This window comes from Vigna angularis, chromosome 11 (assembly GCF_016808095.1).
Source record: "Vigna angularis cultivar LongXiaoDou No.4 chromosome 11, ASM1680809v1, whole genome shotgun sequence".
In the NCBI taxonomy this organism is placed as follows: domain Eukaryota; kingdom Viridiplantae; phylum Streptophyta; class Magnoliopsida; order Fabales; family Fabaceae; genus Vigna; species Vigna angularis.
Window position 1 is genome coordinate 26,246,036 of NC_068980.1, and position 24,054 is coordinate 26,270,089.

General features: G+C 41.7%; 2 protein-coding genes and 1 long non-coding RNA gene across 5 annotated transcripts; all 3 read right to left on the reverse strand.

Annotated features, from left to right (window-relative positions):
• Positions 1-2,223: 2,223 nt before the first annotated feature.
• On the reverse strand, positions 2,224-4,439 carry LOC128194750 (uncharacterized). 3 transcript variants are annotated; one of them, XR_008246082.1, is made up of 2 exons: positions 3,745-4,439; positions 2,224-3,388 (listed from the first exon to the last, which is right to left on the reverse strand). It is a non-coding gene; the product is annotated as an uncharacterized LOC128194750 (long non-coding RNA). The 3 variants fall into 3 exon arrangements; XR_008246083.1 differs by having other exon boundaries at positions 2,224-3,413; XR_008246084.1 differs by having other exon boundaries at positions 2,224-3,416.
• A 1,110-nt stretch (positions 4,440-5,549) lies between these two features.
• On the reverse strand, positions 5,550-6,613 carry LOC108333445 (upstream activation factor subunit spp27). Its single transcript, XM_017568886.2, has 2 exons — positions 6,242-6,613; positions 5,550-5,882 (listed from the first exon to the last, which is right to left on the reverse strand). Exons 1-2 carry the CDS (start codon positions 6,392-6,394, stop codon positions 5,754-5,756), a joined length of 282 nt encoding a protein of 93 aa, XP_017424375.1. The 5' UTR covers positions 6,395-6,613; the 3' UTR covers positions 5,550-5,753.
• A 2,546-nt stretch (positions 6,614-9,159) lies between these two features.
• Positions 9,160-10,767, reverse strand: LOC108332563 (pentatricopeptide repeat-containing protein At5g02860). Its single transcript, XM_017567886.2, has one exon. It carries the CDS (start codon positions 10,765-10,767, stop codon positions 9,190-9,192), a length of 1,578 nt encoding a protein of 525 aa, XP_017423375.2. The 3' UTR covers positions 9,160-9,189.
• Between the last annotated feature and the right edge of the window lie 13,287 nt (positions 10,768-24,054).

Genomic DNA, 24,054 nt, shown 5'->3' on the forward strand with positions numbered 1-24,054 from the left:
TGACCTTTGCTGGCTATTTTACTGATAACTTTTCCCACCGACCTCCAAATGATGTGATTCTTTTTTTATTAGAAACTAGACTCAAAACTCTTTCCAATGACTACTAATTTGTAATTTTTGGACATCTGAGTTGGTACAGTTTATTGTTTCAAGTTAGCGTTTCATATATTTTTGCCAACTCTGACCTTTGCTTGTTTTTTTGCTCATAACTTTCTCCACCGAACTCCAAATGAGTTGATTCTTTTTTTGTTGGAATCTATACTCAAAGACCTTTGAAATTATGCCTTAGAAATCAAGTTTACACCTTCTTTTACACTGTAATCGATTACAAGGACACTGTAAACGATTACCCGAGAGAAAATTGGATTTTGTACAGAAAGTCCAATAGAGGTAGTCAGTCAGGTTAACATGGGTGACCATTGTCAAAATAAGTGAGTTTTAAGCACTTTTGATCTTGTCTTAGGCTGGTCCTGGTGTTTTAGTGGTGGGAAGTGATGAATGAATATTCTTGTACCGTTCGGTCATTAACGTTCGTTTTTGTGTTTGGTTTAGTTTTCAATATCATTTTCCATTGCCTGTTATCTTCATACCGTTCGGTCACCTAATACCGTTCGTCCTGTTCATTAACTGTTTAAGCTGCTTTTACCGTTCAGCTTTATTGTGCTCATTTCTGATTTACTGCCTTAACCGATCGACCTTGTTATAAGAACCGTGCAGTTAGGACGCTCGGTATTTAGCGTTCGCTCAAATCCATTATCGGAGACCGCTCGGTCTCAATGTTATTACAGCTCGGTTTTTACTTCTGTGCAATTTATACTTCAACCTTTCGTTCTGTGCTTTGGACCGTTCGGTCTTTTGTCAATTGTTTTTAACTTTCAACTTTTAATTAATTTAATTTTCCTTGCAAAACAATCCAAAGAAAACCCCCCCTTTATTTCGTGTGTCATCTATGACTGAACCGCAATACTTCCTAGTCTATACTGCATTAATTCAAATCATCAATAACTCGTTAAATGGATTTAGAATCTTAAACAAAAGATGAACATTGGGGCACCTATTGCTGCACCAAATTCAATAAACTGGCCGTAAAAGATTATCATATGACGCTACAAAAGCGTACATTAACATAATAATTACAATTTGCTTCTTAGGAGGACCACGAAAGTCACTATTGACTCGGTGTTCAAGAATCCATATAGCAATTCCAATCACAAAAATTGAGACAGTCGTAGCACACCACATATCTGCTGTAAATGGTTGATAGGACGAGCGTCCTCTGCGCGCTGGACGAGCCTCCTCTGCGCGCTGGACGAGCGTCCCCTCTGGGCGACAAGCGTCTGGACGAGCGTCCTCTGCCAGCTGGGCGAGCGTTCTCCGCTAGCTGGGCGAGCGATCTCCGCTCTCTGGAGGAGCGTCCACTTGCTGAACGAGCGCCCTCTGTGCGCTGGACGAGCGTCCCCTCTGGGCGACAAGCGTCTGGACGAGCGTCCTCTGCCGGCTGGGCGAGCGTTCTCCGATAGCTGGGCGAGCGATCTCCACTCTCTGGACGAGCGTCCACTTGTTGAACGAGCGCCCTCTGCGCGCTGGACGAGCGTCCCCTCTGGGCCACAAGCGTCTGGACGAGCGTCCTCTGCCAGCTGGGCGAGCGTTCACCGCTAGCTGGGCGCGCGATCTCCACTCTGTGGAGGAGCGTCCACTTGTTGAACGAGCGCCCTCTGCGCGCTGGACGAGCGTCCCCTCTGGGCGAAAAGCGTCTGCACGAGCGTTCTCCGCTAGCTGGGCGAGCGATCTCCGCTCTCTGGACGAGCGTCCACTTGCTGGACGAACCTCCTCTACGCGCTGGACGAGCGTCCTCTGCGATGCACGCTGGACGAGCGTCCTCGCTTGCTGTACGATGGGCGTTCGTTATCTGGTCAACGAACGCTCAAAACCATACTGGGCCGAACGCTCAAAACCGAACGCTGAAGAGAAACATCATGGAGGCCGAGCGTTCAAATGAGAATTCACGAAGACCGAACGTTCAAATGAAGACCGAACGTTCACTAAAACTAAAACACTATGACCGAACGGTTGAAGCTGAGAATTGCTGAACGTCGTAAAGGAATGAATGGACGAACGGTCGAATAATGCAAAGGACGAACGGTGGAGGACGAACGCTCTTTTTTTTATTGTTATGTTTTAATTTTATTTTATTTTATTTTATTTTTTTATTTTACACTCATGAATAAAACAAATCTATTAGTCAATTCGGACGAAATTGGGTGTTGACAATTATCAGTTTAAATAGATTTAAAATATCCTATCTTAAATTGTTTAAAAATTGGATTTGATACAGTGCTGCTTCAACTTTCTATACCTGAAAATATAAAATTAATATTAGAGAACGTTCCAAGGTGGATGCAGTGCTGCTTCAACCTCTCATTCCAAGCTCTCCAAAGACGTTCCAAGCGAAACCATTTGCAGCTGGATGTGTACGTACGCGGTGGCTCGTGAACGTGCGCCTCCAAGTTGGCAGCTGGATGCAGTCCTCCTATCTCCAAAAGCAACGTTCCAAAGACCAAGAGCCAAAGGTGAGAGAGTCCGTCTGAGAAGTATATGGCAGCTGGATGTGTACTGAGGTGTGGGCTGGGTGCAGTTCTCCTCTCTCAAGGCAACGTTCTCCAAGAAACAAAAACAATATGAGAGAGTTCTCCCGTCCCCATCTGCATGCTGAATGTCGTCCCCCTTTCTTACAGAGCCCCTGGAAAAAAGATGAGAACCTAGAGTTGTTGTTGGAGAATCTCCCTGCTCCTGGCCGTCCACCTTCTCTTGTTCTCCACCTCTCTTACAAAAATAATTTCTCCACTCCTCTTTTCAGAGAATTCCTGAACCAAAGTGGCAGCAAGCGTGCAACTATTCTTTCTGCATTTCTGGAGGTGGCAGTTATCAGTCCCCGAGCGTGAATGAGTGCAGCCTCTTTCTTTTCTATTTTCTTCCTCCGGACCATGCTGGATGTGTTTGTTATTCTCTTGGGGCGTCAGTGTGCAGGCCATGCGTCTTCCAGTTGAACCAAAGAAAATAATATCTCCCACGCTTATTGTATGCTCTACTGCCTCCAACGTGTAGTGTGCTTCTTGTTCCAGAATGGAATGCACCGTGTCCAGCTCTACATCACGTGTACACCACTTCTTGCTTTCTTCTGTTTTCTCTTCGGCTAGAGTGCTACATTCCCTTCTTCCGTGGGCCTCATTGCCTTGGTGCGGGATGTGTGATCTTGTGTTGGACCGTGGCTTTACTAAGCTAGACAAGCATCAGCTGTTTGGACCGAGTGCACCCTCCCAGCTCAAGTGAATTAGTAGCTTCTTCCTTAAATTGCCAAAGCCCAATTGTCCAATGTCAACCGTGGCAGCTGCGTGTGTTTCTTTCCAGTCAGTCTGCTACAGTTTGAATGTAATAATGCACTTTTGTTTCTCCAACAATTGGAATAAAATGTGAATTAGTGTGCTACAGTTCTACACTTTTAATGATTCCATGTGATAACCCATGTGTCATGTCTCCATAGTATCAATCACCACACATTTAATTCATCCAATAAATACTATTAACAAACCACCTCCATCATACATAAACAACATTCCACCGTCATCGAACAAGTCATATTTTTACAGCTTACAAACAACATATCATACATAACCAAAATCATCCACAAACAACATCATGCACGTATTCAACATTCATTCCACTGAAATAAAAAAAAAAACTAACCTTGAGTGAACACGAGGTGTGGCGGTTGGAACAGAGACGATTGCCTACGGTGTGGGTGGGACTGACAACCCGGAAAACCCCTCTTTTTCGTCCACCGTACAGTCGCCACTCCGGCGGCACTCCGGCGGTGAATGCAAAGGTCCGGCACAGGGAGGGAAGCAGGTGGGACGAAGCGAGACTCAGAACGCGCACCTAGTTCGCTGGGCCGGAGGGAAGACGACGCCGTCTTCGGTTCGTTCGCCAACGTCGGAGCTGCGGCGACCGTGAATCGGAACCGGCTGGAGGAGTTGAGGACCTCCGACGGCCTTCAACGTTGTCCGGCGGCACTCCGGCAAGCAATCCGTCGGACCTCTCTCTCTCGAACTCCCTTTCTCCAACTCTCTCGGGCTCTCTCTAGGTTAGACTCTCTCTCTCAACCTTCACTTCTCTCTAAAATTGTTCAAAAATGAAATTCAAATTTCAAACGCCAAACAAAAACCCCTGACCGCTCCCTTTCCAAGTGATATTTCATTTTCATTTTAATTTTTGAAACGCACACCCCAAACTGCCCGTGCCCGTCCTCGCCACGTCAGCGTTGAAGCAGGTTTCATCAGAAATTCTCAGACTGCAGCAGCTTTTTCCAACCAAAACGTGGGCCGCTCAAACGCTGACACGTGTGCTGTGTCCAAATGTTGTCAAATTTGGTTGTTCGAGTATCATTTTCATCAGAAAAAGAATATGTCTCCGCATCGATGCTTGCAGGGGAAAATGATACTCGAACAACCAAATTTGACAACATTTCGACACAACACACGTGTCAGCGTTTGAGAGGGTCACGTTTTAAATGAAAAAAGCTGCTGCAATCTGAGGAAATCTGATCAAACCTGTTTCAAATGTGACGTGGCGAGGACGGGCACGGGTAGTTTAAAACCCTTTTGAAGAAAAACCAACTCCTCACTGCTTTCTAGGAGTTCCCGACACTGAAACACATTCCCTGATCTGTTTTGTCTTCTCTTCTTTTCCTTTTTTTTTTTTGGTTTAATCATTCACTAAGTCCCTATTTTCGCATGGAATCTCAATTTCGTCCCTTTCTTTCTGAAAATCTCAATTGGGTCCCAATTTTATGAAAATTGCAACAAATCGATCCTTTCCGTTAATTTGGCTGGACGGCGTTAAAAAAATTGATGAGTGAATTCTGAGATGACGAACGAGCGCTCGTCCAGCAGCGAACGAGCGCTCGTCCAGCAGCGAACGAACGCTCGTCCAGTAGCGAACGAGCGCTCGTCCAGCAGCGAACGAGCGCTCGACCACCGAACGAACGGTCGTCCAGTGTGGAACAAACGGTTGTCCAGCAGTAAGAGGTCGACGAGCGTCCGTTCTCTGGTTCACCCTTCTCGAACTCGCATTTTGACCATTCTATGTTTGTTGCATCATTAACATGTTATCATAATAAAATAAGCACACTCTTCCAATTTAAAACGCGTAAGGTTCACCCTTCTCGAACTCACATTTTGACCATTCTATGTTTGTTGCATCATTAACATCATTATCATAATAAAATAAGCACCAGAATGGTTTACAGTGCACCGTTGTAAAGCAACGGAAGGTCGCCAACAATGAAATTGCACTAGTTCAGAAACACTGCCACCCTTTTTCACCCTTCAAGTCACCTGTTCCATAACTTATCGGCGATCCTACCTTAAACCAAAATGTAATACCAATTTAATCATCTCATTAATTATCCTGTGCATTCATCTTTCAAAGCTATGAATGCGGCTAAACACTTCTATATAAGCACAGGGGAATAGCAGAATAATAAACAGAACTTAGAAGCATAGCCTTTAAGATATCAAATAGAAACCTAATAGTTAACCACTAACGCTCGCTGAAGAGACTACACAAATCAAAACGAACTCTTCAACAATGCTGGTTCTGCATTTCAAGAGCAAAAAAAAACTACTTTGTCGCAGGACAAAATACACCCAAATATATCTGTTGAATACACCAACGGTCGACCTTCATACAAAAACTTAAACTTCAGTTTTAAGGAAGTGAGGGCTAATCAAGCGAGCAACCTCTAGCATACCAACTCGATCTCTCTCTTCAAATATCTTCTTCAGCTTCTCATCACAAATTATAGTCCTCTTGTCTTCAGGGTCCTATCAGAATGACACGAACGGTTCAGTTACAACTATGTGTTGCTTAATGTATTTTTGGAATGCAACATAGAAACAGAATAACATAATATATCAAAATACCGCATCACCAAACCAAAGAACACGAGGTAAAACTTGGAAATACATGCATGAGAAAAAAGTATGAAGAAATTGACAAGGCGCATGTAGAATAAATATATTAAAGGTAAAACATAATGAGTAGAGAGATTGGTATGGAAATGAAAAGTTAAAATACCCATTTAAAAAAGAATGAAGCAAACCCTAAAAGAAGAGAAAAAAACTGAAGGTAAAGAATAGAAGAGAATAGATTAGGTATTTGGAAAAGGAGGGAAGTTGGGGACCTGAAGATTGTTGGCCTTGATATAGGCCCAAATGACTTTGAGGGCTTGGGTTCTGGAAATCTGTTGAGCGCCGACGAGGGCTGCCATTTCAGGGGTGAAATCGCGGGGTTTCATGATGCCACGGATTTTGCGGGAGATAACGGTTCGCACCATGCGCAGTGGAGAAGCAGAAGCAGAACGCGAAGGCCTCGTGAAGCTCAGAGCGTAGGCCTCTGGAAGGAGAACGGAGGAAGACAAGAGCCCGAAAGACAGAGAGCCACAGCCATAGCCACACTATCTACCCACACACAAACACAGAAACCAACAAGATAATACACTCACACTTTCTATACTTCTTCTCCCTCGCCAATATCTCCTTCAATTTATCAAAATACCCTCTCCTTTCAAATTTCTACAAACAATTTATATATTTATTATATTTATATATTAATACATACAGAATTCAACAGTAAACCGTTCCAATATTTTAAAAAGTAATGAAAAAAATATATTTAGAAAAAATCGACAATTTTGTACTTCAAATTAGAAAAAGAAGATAGAAAACAGTTGCGTTGTGAATGCCCAAACCCTAAACTTTGTTAAGAAAAATACCTTTCTTCTGTTTCCTCACAGGCCCGGCCCAAGAGAAATGGCCTCAACCCAGACGAAATCCAACTTAGTAGATAATTTACTTACCACACCTTCGAAATTTCTCATGCACTGCCTCCTTATACTGGAATTAGGAAATAAATCTTTTAAAATCATTTTGAATGAAATGCAGGAAGTAATTATAGGTGCACAACATAATTCCCAACTGGGCATTGGTTGGGTAGTGATAAGAAGCCCAACAGGTTTTCGAGGGTTTCGGTATCCAGGCAGTTTCTTTCTGCCCTTCTTATGTTTCTTCTTCCACGTTCATATAATAAATTTCCCATTTTATTTTTTTAATTGTATAATCTAAAAGACAAAAATTACATTCAGATTATCTGGAAGCTTTTCGAATTTTATAATTCAAAAACTAAACACGAGTTTGACTTCTACAACTTAAAATTAAAAATATATAGATTATATCAAAAGTTATTTTTAACTTTTAAATTATATAAATCGAAATTTTTTTATATGAAATGCTGAAAACAAATATGGAGGTGCAGGATGTCAAAACCAGTAAAATCAAAAGTTAGAAACCAGTAAAATCCATGCATGTATTGTTTAGTGGAATTCACGTGTCAAGAGGGGAGCTTGACACTCAGATGACGAGTGCCAGGTGTCAAGCGAAGAGGATCCGAAAACCAGTTAGTGAAAAACAGGTGTCGGCTGAAGAGGGGACGTTCGTTTTTGCGTTCTAAGCAATCTGTCCAGAAATCATACCTTAGACCTTTATTTATATGGGCTTTTACCTTTTGGGGGCCTGGAAACGGTCCAATAATACCTTAATCATTCCTGAGTCCAATTTTGGCCGAATGGTGGAGGTCGACTACGTACCTTGGAGGCCAAATGGTCGGACGCTTTACGTTGGACGACCGAATAACTTGGGACGAACGACAAGGAGTTCGAGGCCGGACGCTCGAATGTTGAATGCCAAATCTGGCTAACGTTGAGGCCGGACGGCCAAGACTTGAGGCTTGATAGCCGACAGCTGAGGCCAAATGGTCGAGAGCTTGTTGAGGCCGGATGGCCGACAGCTAAGGCCAAATGGCCGACAGCTTGTTGAGGCCGGACGGCAGAGAGTTGAGGCTTGATAGCCGATAGTTGAGGCCGAATGGCCGAAAGCATGTTGATGCCGGACGACCGAGAGCTTGTTGAGGCCGGACGGCCGATTGTTGCCCAATTTGGCAGAGTTATAATGAGGCTATGGACGGCCGGTCGTCCTTATTGCCATCTTGGGCGGACGTTCAGTTCCTGAATGGCTGGACGCTCAGTCCTGATTGTGACCTTGGTGGGCGGCATTGTGTTAACCGCTCGCTCGGTCTATGCCAGGAGGACCTGTCGGTACACTCACAAATCTTTAGAGGGAAACACACATGTGAGCAAAAGGAACATAGCCTAAAAGAAGCAGCACAATTGGTGTTTGTTCTCATTTGCATTTTAGTTTGCTAAATATTTATGACTCAGGTTGTTTAACTCACCCCTAATTGTTGGCTCAACGGATCTTCACCATAATTCAGTATCAAAAATTGCTTTCACGGTGACAGAATTGTTGAAATCTTACAAGAAATATTGTCACCTTATTCCTAGCATTATGAAGTGTATTAATGGCTATACTAAATTAGAACGAGACTAAATTTTCATGCTGCTCCATTGAGAAATAGTTTCAGCATTTGAACAATGTATCTGAAAAGCCCTCTCCAAATCTAGAGCTGTGTAGAAATAGCATTACTGATCGAGAACTTGCCGGAATCAGAGGGAGAAAAACATAAATATAAGCCAAAACCCAGAGCTTAGAAGGTAATATTACAAGCAGTTATAGTTTTAAACGGTATGTTTCGCACTTCAGACAGAGAGCACTCGTATGCAGGAATGGTCCATGACAGGGCTCCCAAAACAGAAAACATAATACTGTTTTTTTTGCTAAGGACGCACTCCACTACAAATCAAACACGAAATAATGTTACAAAGTGAACCTATATACCAAAAGCATTGCTTTCACGGGTTATTTTTCTCGATGGACGTTGCTATATAGTTAGTTCTACACGGTATTGACATTCAAAACCCTACCACTCATCCTTCTCTTACTATTCCTAAATTTCAATCTTTCTACACCAACCACACCTGCAAGAATCGATGCGGAGACATATTCTTTTTCCAGCAGATAAACCCTATTAAAGGATCACCTTCATTTAGATCTACACGCGGTGAATCCCAACCCATACTTGATATTATATAACATATGAACCAAGGAGGAAGAAGGGCATCTTAAAAAAAGAGGTCAAAAAACACTAAGTTCCAGTATAGCAGAATCGTGAAAAAACTTATGGCCACATTTTTACTATTCTCTCAAGTAACCTATTTTCCTCCTCCTTGGAAACATGTGGGTCAAGATTGCGAAGGCTTTTAACAAAACTGTTGGCCTCATCCCGACGGTTGAGCTTACAATACCAATCAACAATGGAGTTATAAGTATTCTGGTCTGGTTTACATCCCTGCTTGATCATGTATCGAACTACATCAATAGCTTCAGCAAACATCGAGTCGCCGGCATAAGTTGCAATAAATGTGTTGTAAGTTACAACATCAGGAATAAGTGCAGAGTCTTTCATTTCAGAAAATATTCGCGAAGCCTCCTTCATCCTACCATTTCTGCAATATGCATAAATAACAGTATTGTATGAAATTCTATCAGGTTTCGTACCTTTCTCCAGAACTTCCCTCAAGATTTCTTCTGATTTTTGAAAGTTTTCAGAACGGCTGTACATATACATTAAACTATTATATGTAGTCAAACTCGGAGAAAATCCCCTGTCATGCATGAAGTTCAAAATCTCGTTGGCTTTGGCCACCATCTGCTTCCTCCCATATATCGAAAGCATTGCATTAAGAGTAGTAATGTCAAGCGAAATACCTCTTCTCCTTAATTCCAAAAAGGCACGCTCTGTATCCATCAGGAGATCACTCTTGCTGTTTACTAGAACAAGGGTCTTCAGAAGAACGGGATGTGTTTCAATAGAGCCGGAGTATATATCCTCCGCAAGAGCATTCATCCTTTCAATCTCCTTACCATTGGTATAAGCATGAAGCAAAGAAGAATATGACATCTCATTAGGTTTACACCGTCCGTCCTTCATTTCAGCAAGGACTTTCTCAGATTGTTGCCAGAGCCCTCCTCGGGCCAATGCTGCTAAAACAGCATTGTAGGTAGAAAGATCCGGCACCACTCCAGCTTCGAGCATGCTCTTGTAAACGGCCATTGCCTGGTCAAAGGAACCACACCTGCTGTAGGCACTAATCAGAGTGTTGAAAGTATCCCTCTCGGGCACAAAACTAGCTCTCTTCATTTCTTTAAATATTCCAGACACCTGGGAGTGCATTCCATTTTGTCCAAACACGGCCAGAAGGGTGTTCCAAGTAACAATATCAGGGGAGCAATTGTACACCTTGATCTCGTCAAAAACTTTCCTCATTTCGGCAAACTTTCCTCGGTTGCCATGCATCTTAATAAGGGCATTGAAGGTACAAATATTAGGCTTGCATCCCACGGATCCCATCTCTTCAAAAATTTGGATGGCAAGCTCGTCTTTTCCGGCCTTCTCAAATCCGGACAAAAGGGTGGTGTATGTAAAGACGTCAGGCTGAATCCCCTTGTCCAGCATTTGGGTTTTAAGCTGGAGTGCCTCCTCCAACAAACCACCTTTAGCACAAGCAGATATCAGGGAATTGTAAGTAACAACGGTGGGAGAAAAGGCATTGGCTTCCATCTCTCTGAGGACCTGCATAACCTCTTTGGGGCGTCTGGACTTGCCATAAACATCCAATAAGGCATTATAGGTAACCTTGTCAGTCGGTTTCCAACGTTCGTGATCGCTCATCCGCCCCGCTCCAGCGTTCGCCATCAGTCGTACGTTCGCAAAAGTGTGTTTTAACAGGGTCCGCCCGGATTCAGTCGAAACATTTGGCGCCCAAACAGTGTTCGTCCAAGTGCTTTTGACGTTCGTCCAAACAGTGTTCGTCCAAGTGCTTTTGACGTTCGTTCAAACAGTGTCCGTCCAATGGGTTTTGGACATTCGTCCAAACAGTGTCCGCCCAAGGGCTTTTGGCGCTCGTCCAAATAGTGTTCGTTCAGTGGTGATATTTTCTGTTATGTTTTCTCTCATCCAGTAAGTTATGTTATTTAAATATTTCGGTTACAATTTATGAATGCATCTTCATGTGATCCAGATTGGTTGAAAGTGTATGGTTATAAGTGGTTTATGATGTACATTATTGATCCAAAAGAAATATCATGAGATTTAAAATGGTAGGATTTAATCGGAAATTAAGATCTCTCGGTGGGATCGGTTAGTGTATTGAATGAATGTAAGAGGCTTCCATATGGGGGGTTATCCCTAACACTCCAACGGTCTTTCATTCTCACTTAGAGAGGATTGACGCGTGTGGTGGGAGTAGTGGGAGGTCCTAGGGTAGACGTTATCATTGGAGGTCTATCCCGCGGTAACGGACTAGCCTTGTGTATGGTCGGGTGGAACCCCTCGGCAATGGCTTTGCAAAGCAGTAGAGGCCATCACAAGTGCACAACCCGCCCCAGCTCTACATACATTCTATGTCCGGACGTGTCTAGAGTCTTAACATGATAAGATGCTTGTCTTGATGAGTTTTATGAAATAAATGCTAGATTGATTGAAAATGAATTGTATGATTGTTTGAGACCTAGCTCACCCTTGCATTTGTATGTGTTGCATGTGTTTGCTTTCCCCCCTCGCGATGATCATCCAATCCTTTGGATGTGAGCAGTAGGTGATGATGTACCTTTGGAGCAAGCTTTGGAAGTTGAGGAAGACCCAGCTCCTAGTGCTTAGGATTTCTAATAGCTATTATGTTAAATAGCTCTTTATTTTGAAAGACTTCTAGCCTTCATTTTTAGCATGATCTGTGTTTTGGAGAATTGTGAACTTGTACTTATGTTTTAAAAGTTTTCCAGCCAGACTTGGATAACTGTACTCCTTAATTCAATCTATTGTGTACTCTTAACTGCTTTCTATTATTATAATCGATGCATTCTACGTATATACATTGTTATATATTTTGGGATGTCACATTTATGGTATCAGAGCAGTTTTTATCCTTAGAGAACCTGTAGGTTATGTACATTCCTTACTTGTGCTTGTGTGCCTTAAATGTACGGAAGCCTTCTAAATTCTTGAGTAAGACTAATTGTTTTACTCTCTGATCTTAAGCAGAATATGGCGCCTAGACCTCCTCCTCCTCCACCTCCCCAACCCGATCAGACTGAGATGATGCGGATGATGGAGTCACTCATGAACTCCATGCAACAACAAAATCATGCACTAGTCCAGCAAAATACCATGGCACTCCAAAACTTAGAAGCCGCTAGAGTGGCCTCGGAAAGTGCTAGGGTGGCAGCCGAGGCCACCCAAAGACAGTTCTTGAAGGTGATGACTAGTGGCAGGATTCCCACCGGTCCTTCTTCTTCCTCGGCTGCTCCAACTCAAGAATGGAGTTTGGAAAATTTCTTGCAGCATCATCCCGCCAAGTTTGATGGCAAGTGCTCACCAGATGAAGCCGATCAGTGGCTTCGTGATATGGAGAGAGTCTACAACGCCAAGAGGTGCCCTGATGAAAACAGGTTGTCCTATACTGAGTATCTATTGACTGGAGAGGCAAGCCACTGGTGGAGCAGTGCACGGATGATCTTGGAGGGAACTAGAACCCCTATCACATGGGACTTATTTAAGAGGAAGTTCTATAGGGAATACTTCCCTGACACTCTTAGATATGCTAAGGAAGTGGAGTTTTTGGAGCTAGTGCAGGGAAATATGTCGGTATCTGAGTATATTGATCGCTTCAAACATCTTCTTAGATTTAACACCATGACAGTGGATGAAGAGTGGCAATGCCGCAAGTTTGAAAACGGGTTGCGCGGTGACATCAAGCTCTTGGTGAGAGGTCACCGTCTGAGGGAGTTTCCAGCTCTTGTGGAGATGGTTAGGGATATGGAGAAGACAAAGAGAGAAGCTGAGGGATACCCGAGCCGTCAGGTCCAGCCACTGAGGGTTGGGGGACCAGCCATGTCTAGAGGCGGGTCCAGTTCCAGGATGACACCATACTCCAGATCTTCTTCTTCTCGTAGTTCTGGAGGATCTTCTCAGCCTTCTGTTCAGCCGAGCCAGTCCTCATCTCTGAGTGGCGTGAGATGCTATGGATGTGGCGGTTCGCACTACTTGTCTTCATGTCCCCAGAGGACTAATTTTCGGAGGTGCAACCGATGCCACAAGGAGGGCCACTATGAGCGTGATTGCCCTATGGGTAGGAGAGCTACTTCCCAGCCGCAGCATGCAGGGAGATCTCAGCACAGAGTTGGCATCAGACCTCAGGCCACTGGACGTGTTTATGCACTGACAGGGACAGAAGCAGCTAGCTCAGGTGATTTGATTTTCGGTACATGTGTATTGGGTGGTAAATCTTGCATGGTGTTGTTTGACTCTGGAGCGACACTCATTTGTGTCTGAGACTTGTACTAGAGAGTTGGGGTTACCAGTGAGAGAGCTACAGTATGACTTGACTGTATCTACTCCTACTTCTGGGATAGTGAAGACATCTACAGTTTGTGTTAGATGTCCAGTAGTGGTTGAGGGGCGTCAGTACAAGGTAAACTTGATATGTTTACCTTTGCAAGGTTTGGATGTCATCCTAGGGATGGATTGGCTGTCTGTTAATCGTATTCTCATTGACGTCCCCATTACAAGCAAGCTTTAAGATCGGAAATAAGAATACTAGCAATTGATAGAAAAGGCATATATATATTCAAATCATTAAACAATTACACAAGAATTCAAAGGCTACAACTAATCCCAGCAAAGATGGGTTTGGTTCTCCATTTCCATGGAGAACCCTAAAGCTTACAAACATGGAAGATGGAAGAAGAAGGAGACCCAAAGGAAGAGGAGGAGATGTTCCCACAAGCTCCTCACGCCCTCCATGAGCTCCAGACGTAAAATCGCACCTCCAATGAACCAAAGACCCAAACCCCTTCGCGTTTTAGGGTTAAATAGACACTGTCTGCCACATCAGAAAAATCGCGCCCGGGCGCGAGACTCACTGGAAAGTCACGCCCGGGCGCCCCATTTCTCACGCCCGGACGTGAAACTCTCTGGAAGCTGAAAGTGGACGAACGTCCACTGAAGTGGACGAGCGTCCTGAAAGTAGACGAGCGTCCTGGACGAGCGTCACTTCTCGATGTCGAGCGTTCACCGAGCGCCTCTATGGACGAGCGCCTCTTCTCTCGCTGGACGAGCGTCCTGTGCTCTCTCTGGACGAGCGTCCTCTTATTAGCTCGCTGGACGAGCGTCCTCTCGTAAGTCCACAGAACGAGCGTCCTCTCTGCTAGCTGGACGAACGTCCACTTCTGCTAGCTGGACGAACGTCCAATTCTCTCTCCACTGGACGAGCGTCCTGCCTGGCTTGGACGAGCGTCCTCTTCTGCTTGGCTTGGACGAGCGTCCATTTCTGCCTGGACGAGCGTCCGCTCTTCTGCCTTGGACGAGCGTCCGCTCTTCCACTCTGGACGAGCGTCCTATTTTCTCTTTTTCTGGACGAGGACGAGCGTTATCTCTGGCGACGAGCGTCCTCTTGCATGTGCTTGCTTTGGTTTGCTCTATACATTTTTGGAGACTCTTCCAAGCTCATTTTTAGCTACAAAATAAGGGATTATTGATGAAAGTACATCAAAGTAGCCAAAAACACAAATATATAGAAAACAAGACAAAACAAGAGAATTAAGCAAGTTATAAGTTAGAAAGGAGTTGATTTTGCTACTAAAATTATGCTTAAAATATGGTAAAATTTAGCATTATCACAGCCCAATTTTTTGGTTCTTGATTTGAGATATTTGTTTCGCCAGAGCAAGGTAAAGTATGTAATCTTTTTTATAGACTTTTGTAATAACTAATTTATTAGGAGCCTTGGTGATTGAGAACATTAGGTATTATGCTCATCAAACATATGATTTGTTGATGCTTGATAATAGATGTTTCAAATATAATTTGTTGATGTGATTAACTAGTAGGTGTTGTATACTTTTTTTTGTTTTTTTGCATTTCCCAGGCACAAAACCTTGAGTTATTTTTTGGTATGTTCATAAAAAATTGAACTGTGGGAAGATGTTCTCAATTACAATGAGAAAAGTATGCTTGATTACAACAATGTAAGTATCAGTAACTTTGTTAAAAGACTAGATGATTTTGGTATTGTGTTAATTTTTTAAAGTCACTTGTGTTGATTTCAGGAGCAATTGCAAGTATTTAGACAAAAATATATATGGACTGGATTCTAGACAATGACAACGTGTAAAGAGAACAAGTGTTGCAACACTTAGGATTTTATAGGTTTTCAATTATATGTTGATTAGTTGCCTAGATATTTACATTGTATGAGCCTTGTACATTTTTTTTGTAAATAAAAGATTATGATTATAAATGTTGGGTAATATGTACTGATAATATACTATATAAATAAAAATTCAATTTTGATAGAGTACCATATGTTTTCTTCCAGTGTTGTTTGACCATATATATTGAAACCTTTTTTTGGGGAGCATTGTTCATCTAGCTGGGGAGTACCGTTGAAGTTTCTGTACAAATTACCCTTTTTCCTCTGTACAGAAACTTCAACGGTACTCCCAGGTAGATGAACACTGCACCCCAACTCTGTTTTTCTGACCTTTGCTACTTGTTTTGTTCTTAAGTTTCTCCATCAAACTCCAAATGACTTGATTCTTGTTTTGTTGGAATCTAGACTCAAAGAGCTTTCGAACAAAACAAGAATCAACTCATTTGGAGTTCGTTGGAGAAAGTTATGAGCAAAACAACTAGCAAAGATGAGAGGTGGTAGAAATATATAAAACGTTAACTTTAAGGAATTAACTGCACCTGCTCAGATGTCCAAAAATTATAAATTAGCAGTCATTGGAAAGATTTTTGAGTCTACTTTCTAATAAAAAAAGAATCACATCATTTGGAGGTCTGTGAAAAAAGTTATGATTAAAATAGTCACCAAAGGTCAAAGTTGACACCATAGGTTATGCACCTCACCTCAATTGGAGAAAACCACCTAAATGGACATTTTTACTTTGAAGAAATCAATGACCTAACCTCATTATTGGTGCAGGGAGTACACCAAATAATATTGAACTCACTCACTGATAGTCCAAATTACTTGTTAGCCGTTGCTAGGACTTGGGTTCAATCCCCAAATCCCCGGCAACGACGCCAAAAACTTGATGACCCAAAACTTGTTAGCCGTTGCTAGGACTCGGTTCAATCCCCAAATCCCCGACAGCGACGCCAAAAACTTGTTAGTCCAGAAACTTGTTGAGCTCGATTTCGGCAAGCGTACTGAATCGTTCAAGTAATAAATCGACGCCCTGTGTCAGTCGCGCCCAGGTGTGAGCCTCTCGCAAAAAGTTGCGCCCGGCGCCCCTTTGCGCCGGCGCGGACCATCTGGATAAATTGAAAGTGGACGAGCGTCCTCTTCTCTGGCCTGGACGAGCGTCCTAAATCTTGGACGAGCGTCCTCTTATCCCTCTGGACGAGCGTCCTCTTAACTATCTCTGGACGAGCGTCCTCTCTGACGATCGTCCTCTTCTGCCTTGCCGAACGAGCGTCCTCTGCCTGGCTGGACGAGCGTCCACTTCTGCCTGGCTGGACGAGCGTCCACTGCATGTCTCGCTGGACGTCTTCTCTGGACGAGCGTCCTATTCTCGCTGGCGAGCGTCCTCTTAACTCTCTGGACGAACGTCCTCCATGAGCTCCTGGACGAGCGTCCTATTTTCTCTTTTTCTGGACGAGGACGAGCGTTCTCTCTGGTGACGAGCGTCCTCTTGCTGTCGACGAGCGTTTCTGCATGTGCTGGTTTGCTCTATACATTGTTGGAGACTCTTCCAAGCTCATTTTTAGCTACAAAATAAGGGATTATTGATGAAAGTACATCAAAGTAGCCAAAAACACAATTATTTAGAAAACAAGACAAAAGAAGAGGATTTAACAAGTTATAAGTTAGAAAGGAGTTGATTTTGCTACTAAAATGATGCTTAAAATATGGTAAAATTTAGCATTATCACTCACCCATCTCAAAAAAGGAAAAATTCAACAAAATTAGAGAATGGGGAGCAATGTTCATCTAGCTGGGGAGTACAGTTGAAGTTTCTGTACAAATTACCCTTTTTCCTCTGGTAATCGATTATAGGGGTCTTGTAATCGATTACCAGTGGAAAAAGGGTAATTTTTACACAAACTTCAACTGTACTCCCCAGGTAGATGAACACTGCTCCCCAACTCTGTTTTTCTGACCTTTGCTACTTGTTTTGTTCTTAACTTTCTTCACCAAACTCCAAATGACTTGATTCTTGTTTTGTTTGAATCTAGACTCAAAGAGCTTTCCAACAAAACAAGAATCAACTCATTTGGAGTTCGGTGGAGAAATTTATGAGCAAAACAACCAGCAAAGATCAGAGGTGGTAGAAATATATAAAACGTTAACTTTAAGGAATTAACTGCACTTTAGTAGTCATTGGAAAGATTTTTGAGTCTACTTTCTAATAAAAAAAGAATCACATCATTTGGAGGTTTGTGGAAAAAGTTATGATTAAAATAGTCAGCAAAGGTCAAAGTTGACAGCATGGGTTATGCACCTCACCTCAATTGGAGAAAACCACCTAAATGGACATTTTTACTTTGAAGAAATCAATGACCTAACCTCATTATTGGTGCAGGGAGCACACCGAATAATATTGAACTCACTCACCCATCTCAAAAAAGGAAAAAATCAACAAAAATAGAGAATGGGGAGCAGTGTTCATCTAGCTGGGGACTACAGTTGAAGTTTCTGTACAAATTACCTTTTTTCCTCTGGTAATCGATTACAGGGGTCTTGTAATCGATTACTAGAGGAAAAAGGGTAATTTGTACAGAAACTTCAACTGTACTCCCGAGGTAGATGAACATTGCTCTCCAAAGTCGTTTTTGTGTCCCTATAAGTGATCTTTTCTATTTTTTTTGCATGGATGACTCACCTTACTCATCATTATTTCGTTTATATTTGTTTAATATTGAAGTATTCCAACTTGAAGTGTTCCATTAATGATCCATCCATAAAACCTTCAAAAGATAGTCATAACGAATCCAAAATATTCTTGGGGAGTGCTTAAGCCACGTCTAGGTAGCACTCTTCAACTTTCGGTACAAAAGGAGATTTTCTACTGGTAAGCGATTACCAGCTCCCTATAATCGATTACAACAACATCAGTTCTTTGTCAATGATGCAGGAACTCACTTCTCAACCCAGAAACACCTTAACTTGGTCTTTCAATGATGACGAACAAACAACTGCAAAAATGGAGGAGGGAGAACACTACTATGAAGAGAGAAGTTGAAATGAAATTCACATCCCTAAAATGGAGAGAGAAGACAGTGATAAGGAGAGAAGATAGAGTTCGAAAACAAAGAGGGCAGTTTTGGAATCCAAACTTCAACCCATTCCAAATCAGATTTTAAATTAAAAAAAACATTCAAATTCGACCAATTAAAACTTGACACGTGGTGTTGTCAAATTTTTGTCAAATTGGCGTTGTTAGAATATCGCGATCCTAAAAACTAAAACACACATTACGAGCATATATGAAGATCCACAATGAATATTGTAATTAAGATATGTCTAACATTAATTTTGCGATGATCGTATAACGTATCTGTTATACAGGAGTAGATGAGGGAATGTCGTCTAATCCAGTACAAGTGAAAATGGAGGTGGAAGGATAATAGAGAAAACTTCGGGTTATCTTTACGTTGAAATATGAGTTTAAAATATGTAATTAATGTAAAATCTTTTATATTTCTTAATGGATGACTGTAGAAATGTTACAATTCTCATATTATTTATGAAATATCAAGTGTGTGAATTTGGAATGTTACAAACTACGCTACTGTTTCACCCTCACCCCACGCTGGATCAATTGGAAGAACATTTTCCTTAGCTCACACCATTTAAGGTCATCGTTGCAAAAGAAAAAACAAGCACACACAATAGACAAAGACAAAACGGCAAGCTAATATCAAAAGAATAAAATATGGAATTCACAAAATATCATATATAGTATTTCACTTTCAAACTAAACACAATACCTAAACATAGGGTGTTGCTCCATCCACCTCCCATTTACTCTTTTGCCCCTAAGTAAAATTTTTTTTTTAGGGTTATTTTTTAATTTTACTCATTCACAATCTATTCCACTAATAACTTATTTCAGTCCTTCGTATATGAGTAAAATATTTTTCTTTTATTTTAACATTATATTTCTTCCTCTCTTTCTTTTATCGGTGTGAGATACTACAAGTTGTAAAAGTTGATGGTGGTGGAAAGAATTATTAAGCAGTCTCCCTCTCGTGGTGCAGTGTCGCTCTCGTGGTGCAATGTGTGGAGTGGTGCAGTGTGTGTGTTACTTCCTCAAGGTGCGTATTCGAATAAACTTTCAAATAAAACCCTAAAATAAAAAACATAATCTTTAAACAGAGGTGACATCCTTCAACGGATGTCAAAATCCTTCAACGGATGTCAAAATCCGTTTAAGGAAAAAACGGATGTCAACATTCGTTTAAGGAAAAAACGAATGTTCGTAAGGACCGCACGTTACTTTCTTTAGGTAAGTGAGGGGCGGCAGTCATCATGGTTGGAAGCACCAGCCGCCCCACTATCAGAAGTGGATGTCCCAATATTTGAAGTGGGTTTCTATTATATTGTTAATGAAGAGCAGCACTGAGAGGGCCCTTTTTCTTCAATCTGCACCGTCTAAAGAGCACTCAAGGGAAGGAATGCTGGCTTTTAAAAATACTGAGAGGAGGATTTGGGTTCTGAATTTCTGGAGGAGTAGAATTCTTGCTGCCATATCTGAGAGGGTGAAGTTGGGAGCTGTTGAAGTGTAAGGAGGCCTTGGATTGCAAGTCTTGGGGGAGATTGATTCAAGAAGGGTGTTCGGTACTGCATCTGGAGGAGTGAAAGGCTTGCTGCAGATCTGGGAGAGGAGAAGTGGAGAGCTTGTGGATTTGGAAGGAGATCAAGAACACTACATTTCAAGATTCACTAAGGAAGTCTTCAAGAGGTAAGGGGAGTTAGATCTTTTGTTTGATTGTTGAAATATGTTGTATTTGATGCAAATCTGGGAAGAAGGGGATGAAAATTGGGAGTTTCTGGGTTTCTGGAAATCTGAGTTCGATTCTCGAGAATTCCGGAGACTCGCGCGTTCGTCCCAAATGGCTCGACCAATTAGTGGTCGGCCAAACAGTATGAGCGTTCGGTTTTTGGTTCTAGGGTATCGAGCGTTCGCGTTCGTCTTACGGAATAAGTCTGAAATATAATAAACGTTCGGTTTTGTATTATCATGTACGAACATGTTCGTTCGTCCGTGGGCAAAAGTTAATATTGTATACGTTCGTCAAAATAGTATTTGAAATTTATGAGCGTTCGTCAAACAGTATTCGTCCTCATAGTGATCTAATAGTGTTCGGCCTATACGCGTTCGTCCAAATAATATTTTGATCTATATGCGTTCGACCAAACAGTGTTCATCCTTATAGTATTCAGTTTTGTGGTATTTGATATCTAGCGTTCGTTCAACAGTGTTTGAGCTCATAATATTCGGTCTCATAATATTTGGCATACATGCGTTCGTCTAAACAGTGTTGACCTCATAGTATTTAGTCTCCTAATATTTGGTATATTTGCGTTCGTTTAAACAGTGTTGAGTTCATAGTATTCGGTCTCACAGTATTTGGTGTATATACGTTCGTCCAAACAATTTTTGAATTCATAGTATTCTATCTGATAACGTTCGGTTTTAGTGTTCCTCCGAACAGTGTTCGACTTAATAGTAATAGAGGTGATAGTGTTCGGTTTCTTAGTATTCGTCCCTGCAGTATTCGATCTGATAGCGTTCATCCAAACAATACTCGACATGTTCAGTTTAATAACGTTCGACCTCACAGTGTTCGTCCAGACAGTGTTCCACTTCTGTGTTCAGTTGATAGCGTTCGGTCTTATCATGTGTTAATGATCGTTAGCGTTTGACCTGGATTAGATATTCTGAGGCTTAGCTTGTAAGCGTTCGGTCATGATGTCTTAATGATGGTTAACGTTCGGTCTTGATGATGTTTATTTTCAATCATTGATCGTCCATAGTGAACGTTCGGTCTTGATGAGGTTTATTCTTAGTGATCGTTCTCGATGATGTTTGTCCTCAGGTAGTACATGTCATAGATAGCGTTCGGTCTTGATCTTTGAACGTTCGTCCGAACATTGTCCAGTTTTAGTGAGGGGTTCGGTTATAGCGTCCGTCCAAATAGTATAGTGTTCGTCAACATAGCTGTTGGCAGATAGAGTTCGTCCAAATAGTTGAGCGTTCGTCCAAATTGTTGAGCGTTTGGTTACATGTTGAGCGTTCGTCCAAATTATTGAGCGTTCGGTTACTTGTTGAGCGTTCGTCCAAATAGTTGAGCGTTCGTCCAAATAGTTGAGCGTTCGTCCAAATTGTTGAGCGTTCGGTTACATGTTGAGCGTTCGTCCAAATAGTTAAGCGTTCGTCCAAATTGTTGAGCGTTCGTCCAAATAGTTGAGCGTTCATCCAAATTGTTGAGCGTTCGTCCTGGTGAGTGTAGCGTTCGGTCAGGAGGTTTAATCTTTGAGCGTTCGTCCAAATAGGGTTCGTCCAATGGGTTTTGGACGTTCGTCCAAATAGTGTTCGTCGTGATATTTTGTGTTATGTTTTCTCTCATCCAGTAAGTTATGTTATTTAAATATTTCGGTTACAATTTATGAATGCATCTTCATGTGATCCAGATTGGTTGAAAGTGTATGGTTATAAATGGTTTATGATGTACATTGTTGATCCAAAAGAAATATCATGAGATTTAAAATGGTAAGATTTAATCGGAAATTAAGATCTCTCGGTGGGATCGGTTAGTGTATTGAATGAATGTAAGAGGCTTCCATATGGGGGGTTATCCCTAACACTCCAACGGTCTTTCATTCTTACTTAGAGAGGATTGACGCGTGTGGTGGGAGTAGTGGGAGGTCCTAGGGTAGACGCTATCACTGGAGGTCTATTCCGCGGTAACGGATTAACCTTGTGTATGGTCGGGTGAAACCCCTCGGCAATGGCTTTGCAAAGCAGTAGGGGCCATCACAAGTGCACAACCCGCCCCAGCTCTACATACATTCTAGTCCGGACGAGTCGGTCTATAAAGTAACAAGTCGGGGTATAAAGTAACAAGTATTGTGATGTTAGTCTACCATGTTTGAATGACTTTTGCATGTCGTGTAAGTGGGTGAATTGTGGTTTAATGAGTATGCTCTAATTGTTCTTTTATACGAAGCTAAGTATGATTATATGAATTACCTATGCTATATGTATAACATGCTTTTATATCTAGCTCACCCTTGCATTGTTTTTATTATGTGCTGTTTGGGTATGTTTCTTTGGCGATGATCATCCACTTGGATGGGAGCAGACGTTGTCGAGGAGAGTTCCCCTTGGAGCAAGAGCTGAAGGTTGCTGATATTGCAGAATAGTCTTCTTAGAGTTTCATGATTGAACACTTGTAGTGTTTAATCCTTTCAACTGTTTAAGTTTAATTTTTCAGTGTCTGTTATTGGTGAATGACTGTAATTTCATATTTAATTACACGTCATACTCCGACTGTTCTCTATATTTGGATGTTAACGTCTTTATTATATAATATTGGTTATTATATAGACGGGATGTTACATTGAAGCAGCACCGCATCCAGCTTGGAACATTCTCTAATATTAATTTTATATTTTCAGGTATAGAAAGTTGAAGCAGCACTGTATCAAATCCAATTTTTAAACAATTTAAGATAGAATATTTTAAATCTATTTAAACTGATAATTGTCAACACCCAATTTCGTCCGAATTGACTAATAGATTTGTTTTATTCATGAGTGTAAAATAAAAAAATAAAATAAAATAAAATTAAAACATAACAATAAAAAAAAGAGCGTTCGTCCTCCACCGTTCGTCCTTTGCCTTATTCGACCGTTCGTCCATTCATTCCTTTACGACGTTCGGCAATTCTTAGCTTCAACCGTTCGGTCATAGTGTTTTAGTGAACGTTCGGTCTTCATTTGAACGTTCGGTCTTGGTGAATTCTCATTTGAACGCTCGGCCTCCATGATGTTTCTCTTCAGCGTTCGGTTTTGAGCGTTCGACCCAGTATGGTTTGATCAGCAAACAGTGCTCAGCAAAATAGCGTTCAGTCACATTATGTGATCTAAACAATCTTTTATTCGATGAGTTCAATGTCAATTACAATACACTAGAGCCAATATTCCGACAAGGTTCTTGTCTTCTGAAGACAATGGTAGAGGATGTTGTGAACTACACAGATAACCGTTCGGTCATCCACAAACTTTCCACCACTCGACCGTTCGGCCATTCGGTCTCATTGACGTTCGGCAATCTTTATCCTCAAGTGTTCCTATATTCGGTCATCTATGGCCACAAGTGTTCAAGCGTTCGACCATTTAGCCTCGCAAGTTTACCGTTCGTTCTTTACTAATTGTCAACCTGATGTCTGTTAGTAAATGTTAGCGTTCGATCTTGATCAGAGTGTCAGGATTCAATCTGAAGCGTTCGGTCATTTTATGTGTTAGTGAACGTTCGGTGTCTACGATCTTATTCTCAGTTGAACGTTCGGTCTTTACAAGGCGTTCGTCATAACAGTATATAATAGGTTTTAAAACGGTTGGCTGTTTTAAAATAGTCCTAATCATTTCTCTTCCTCTACCGCTCGTCCTAATCACTTCCCCTCATCTACCGCTCGTCCTAATCATTTCTCTTCCTCTACCGCTCGTCCTAATCATTTCTCTGTTGGAACAATCGGTACCGTTATAGAGTCGCACAGCGGAATTAAAAACTTGAAAGAGAGTGGAAAGCGTGTTCGATCACAATTAAAATTAATTTGGTCCTTTTAGTAAAAATAATTTTCTTTGAGAAAATTTATCAAACAGTTGATATACGTAAAATAAAATGAGTGCAGGGAATAAGAAGAACAACACAGAATTTTTATCCTGGTTCGAATCAAAAGATTCTACGT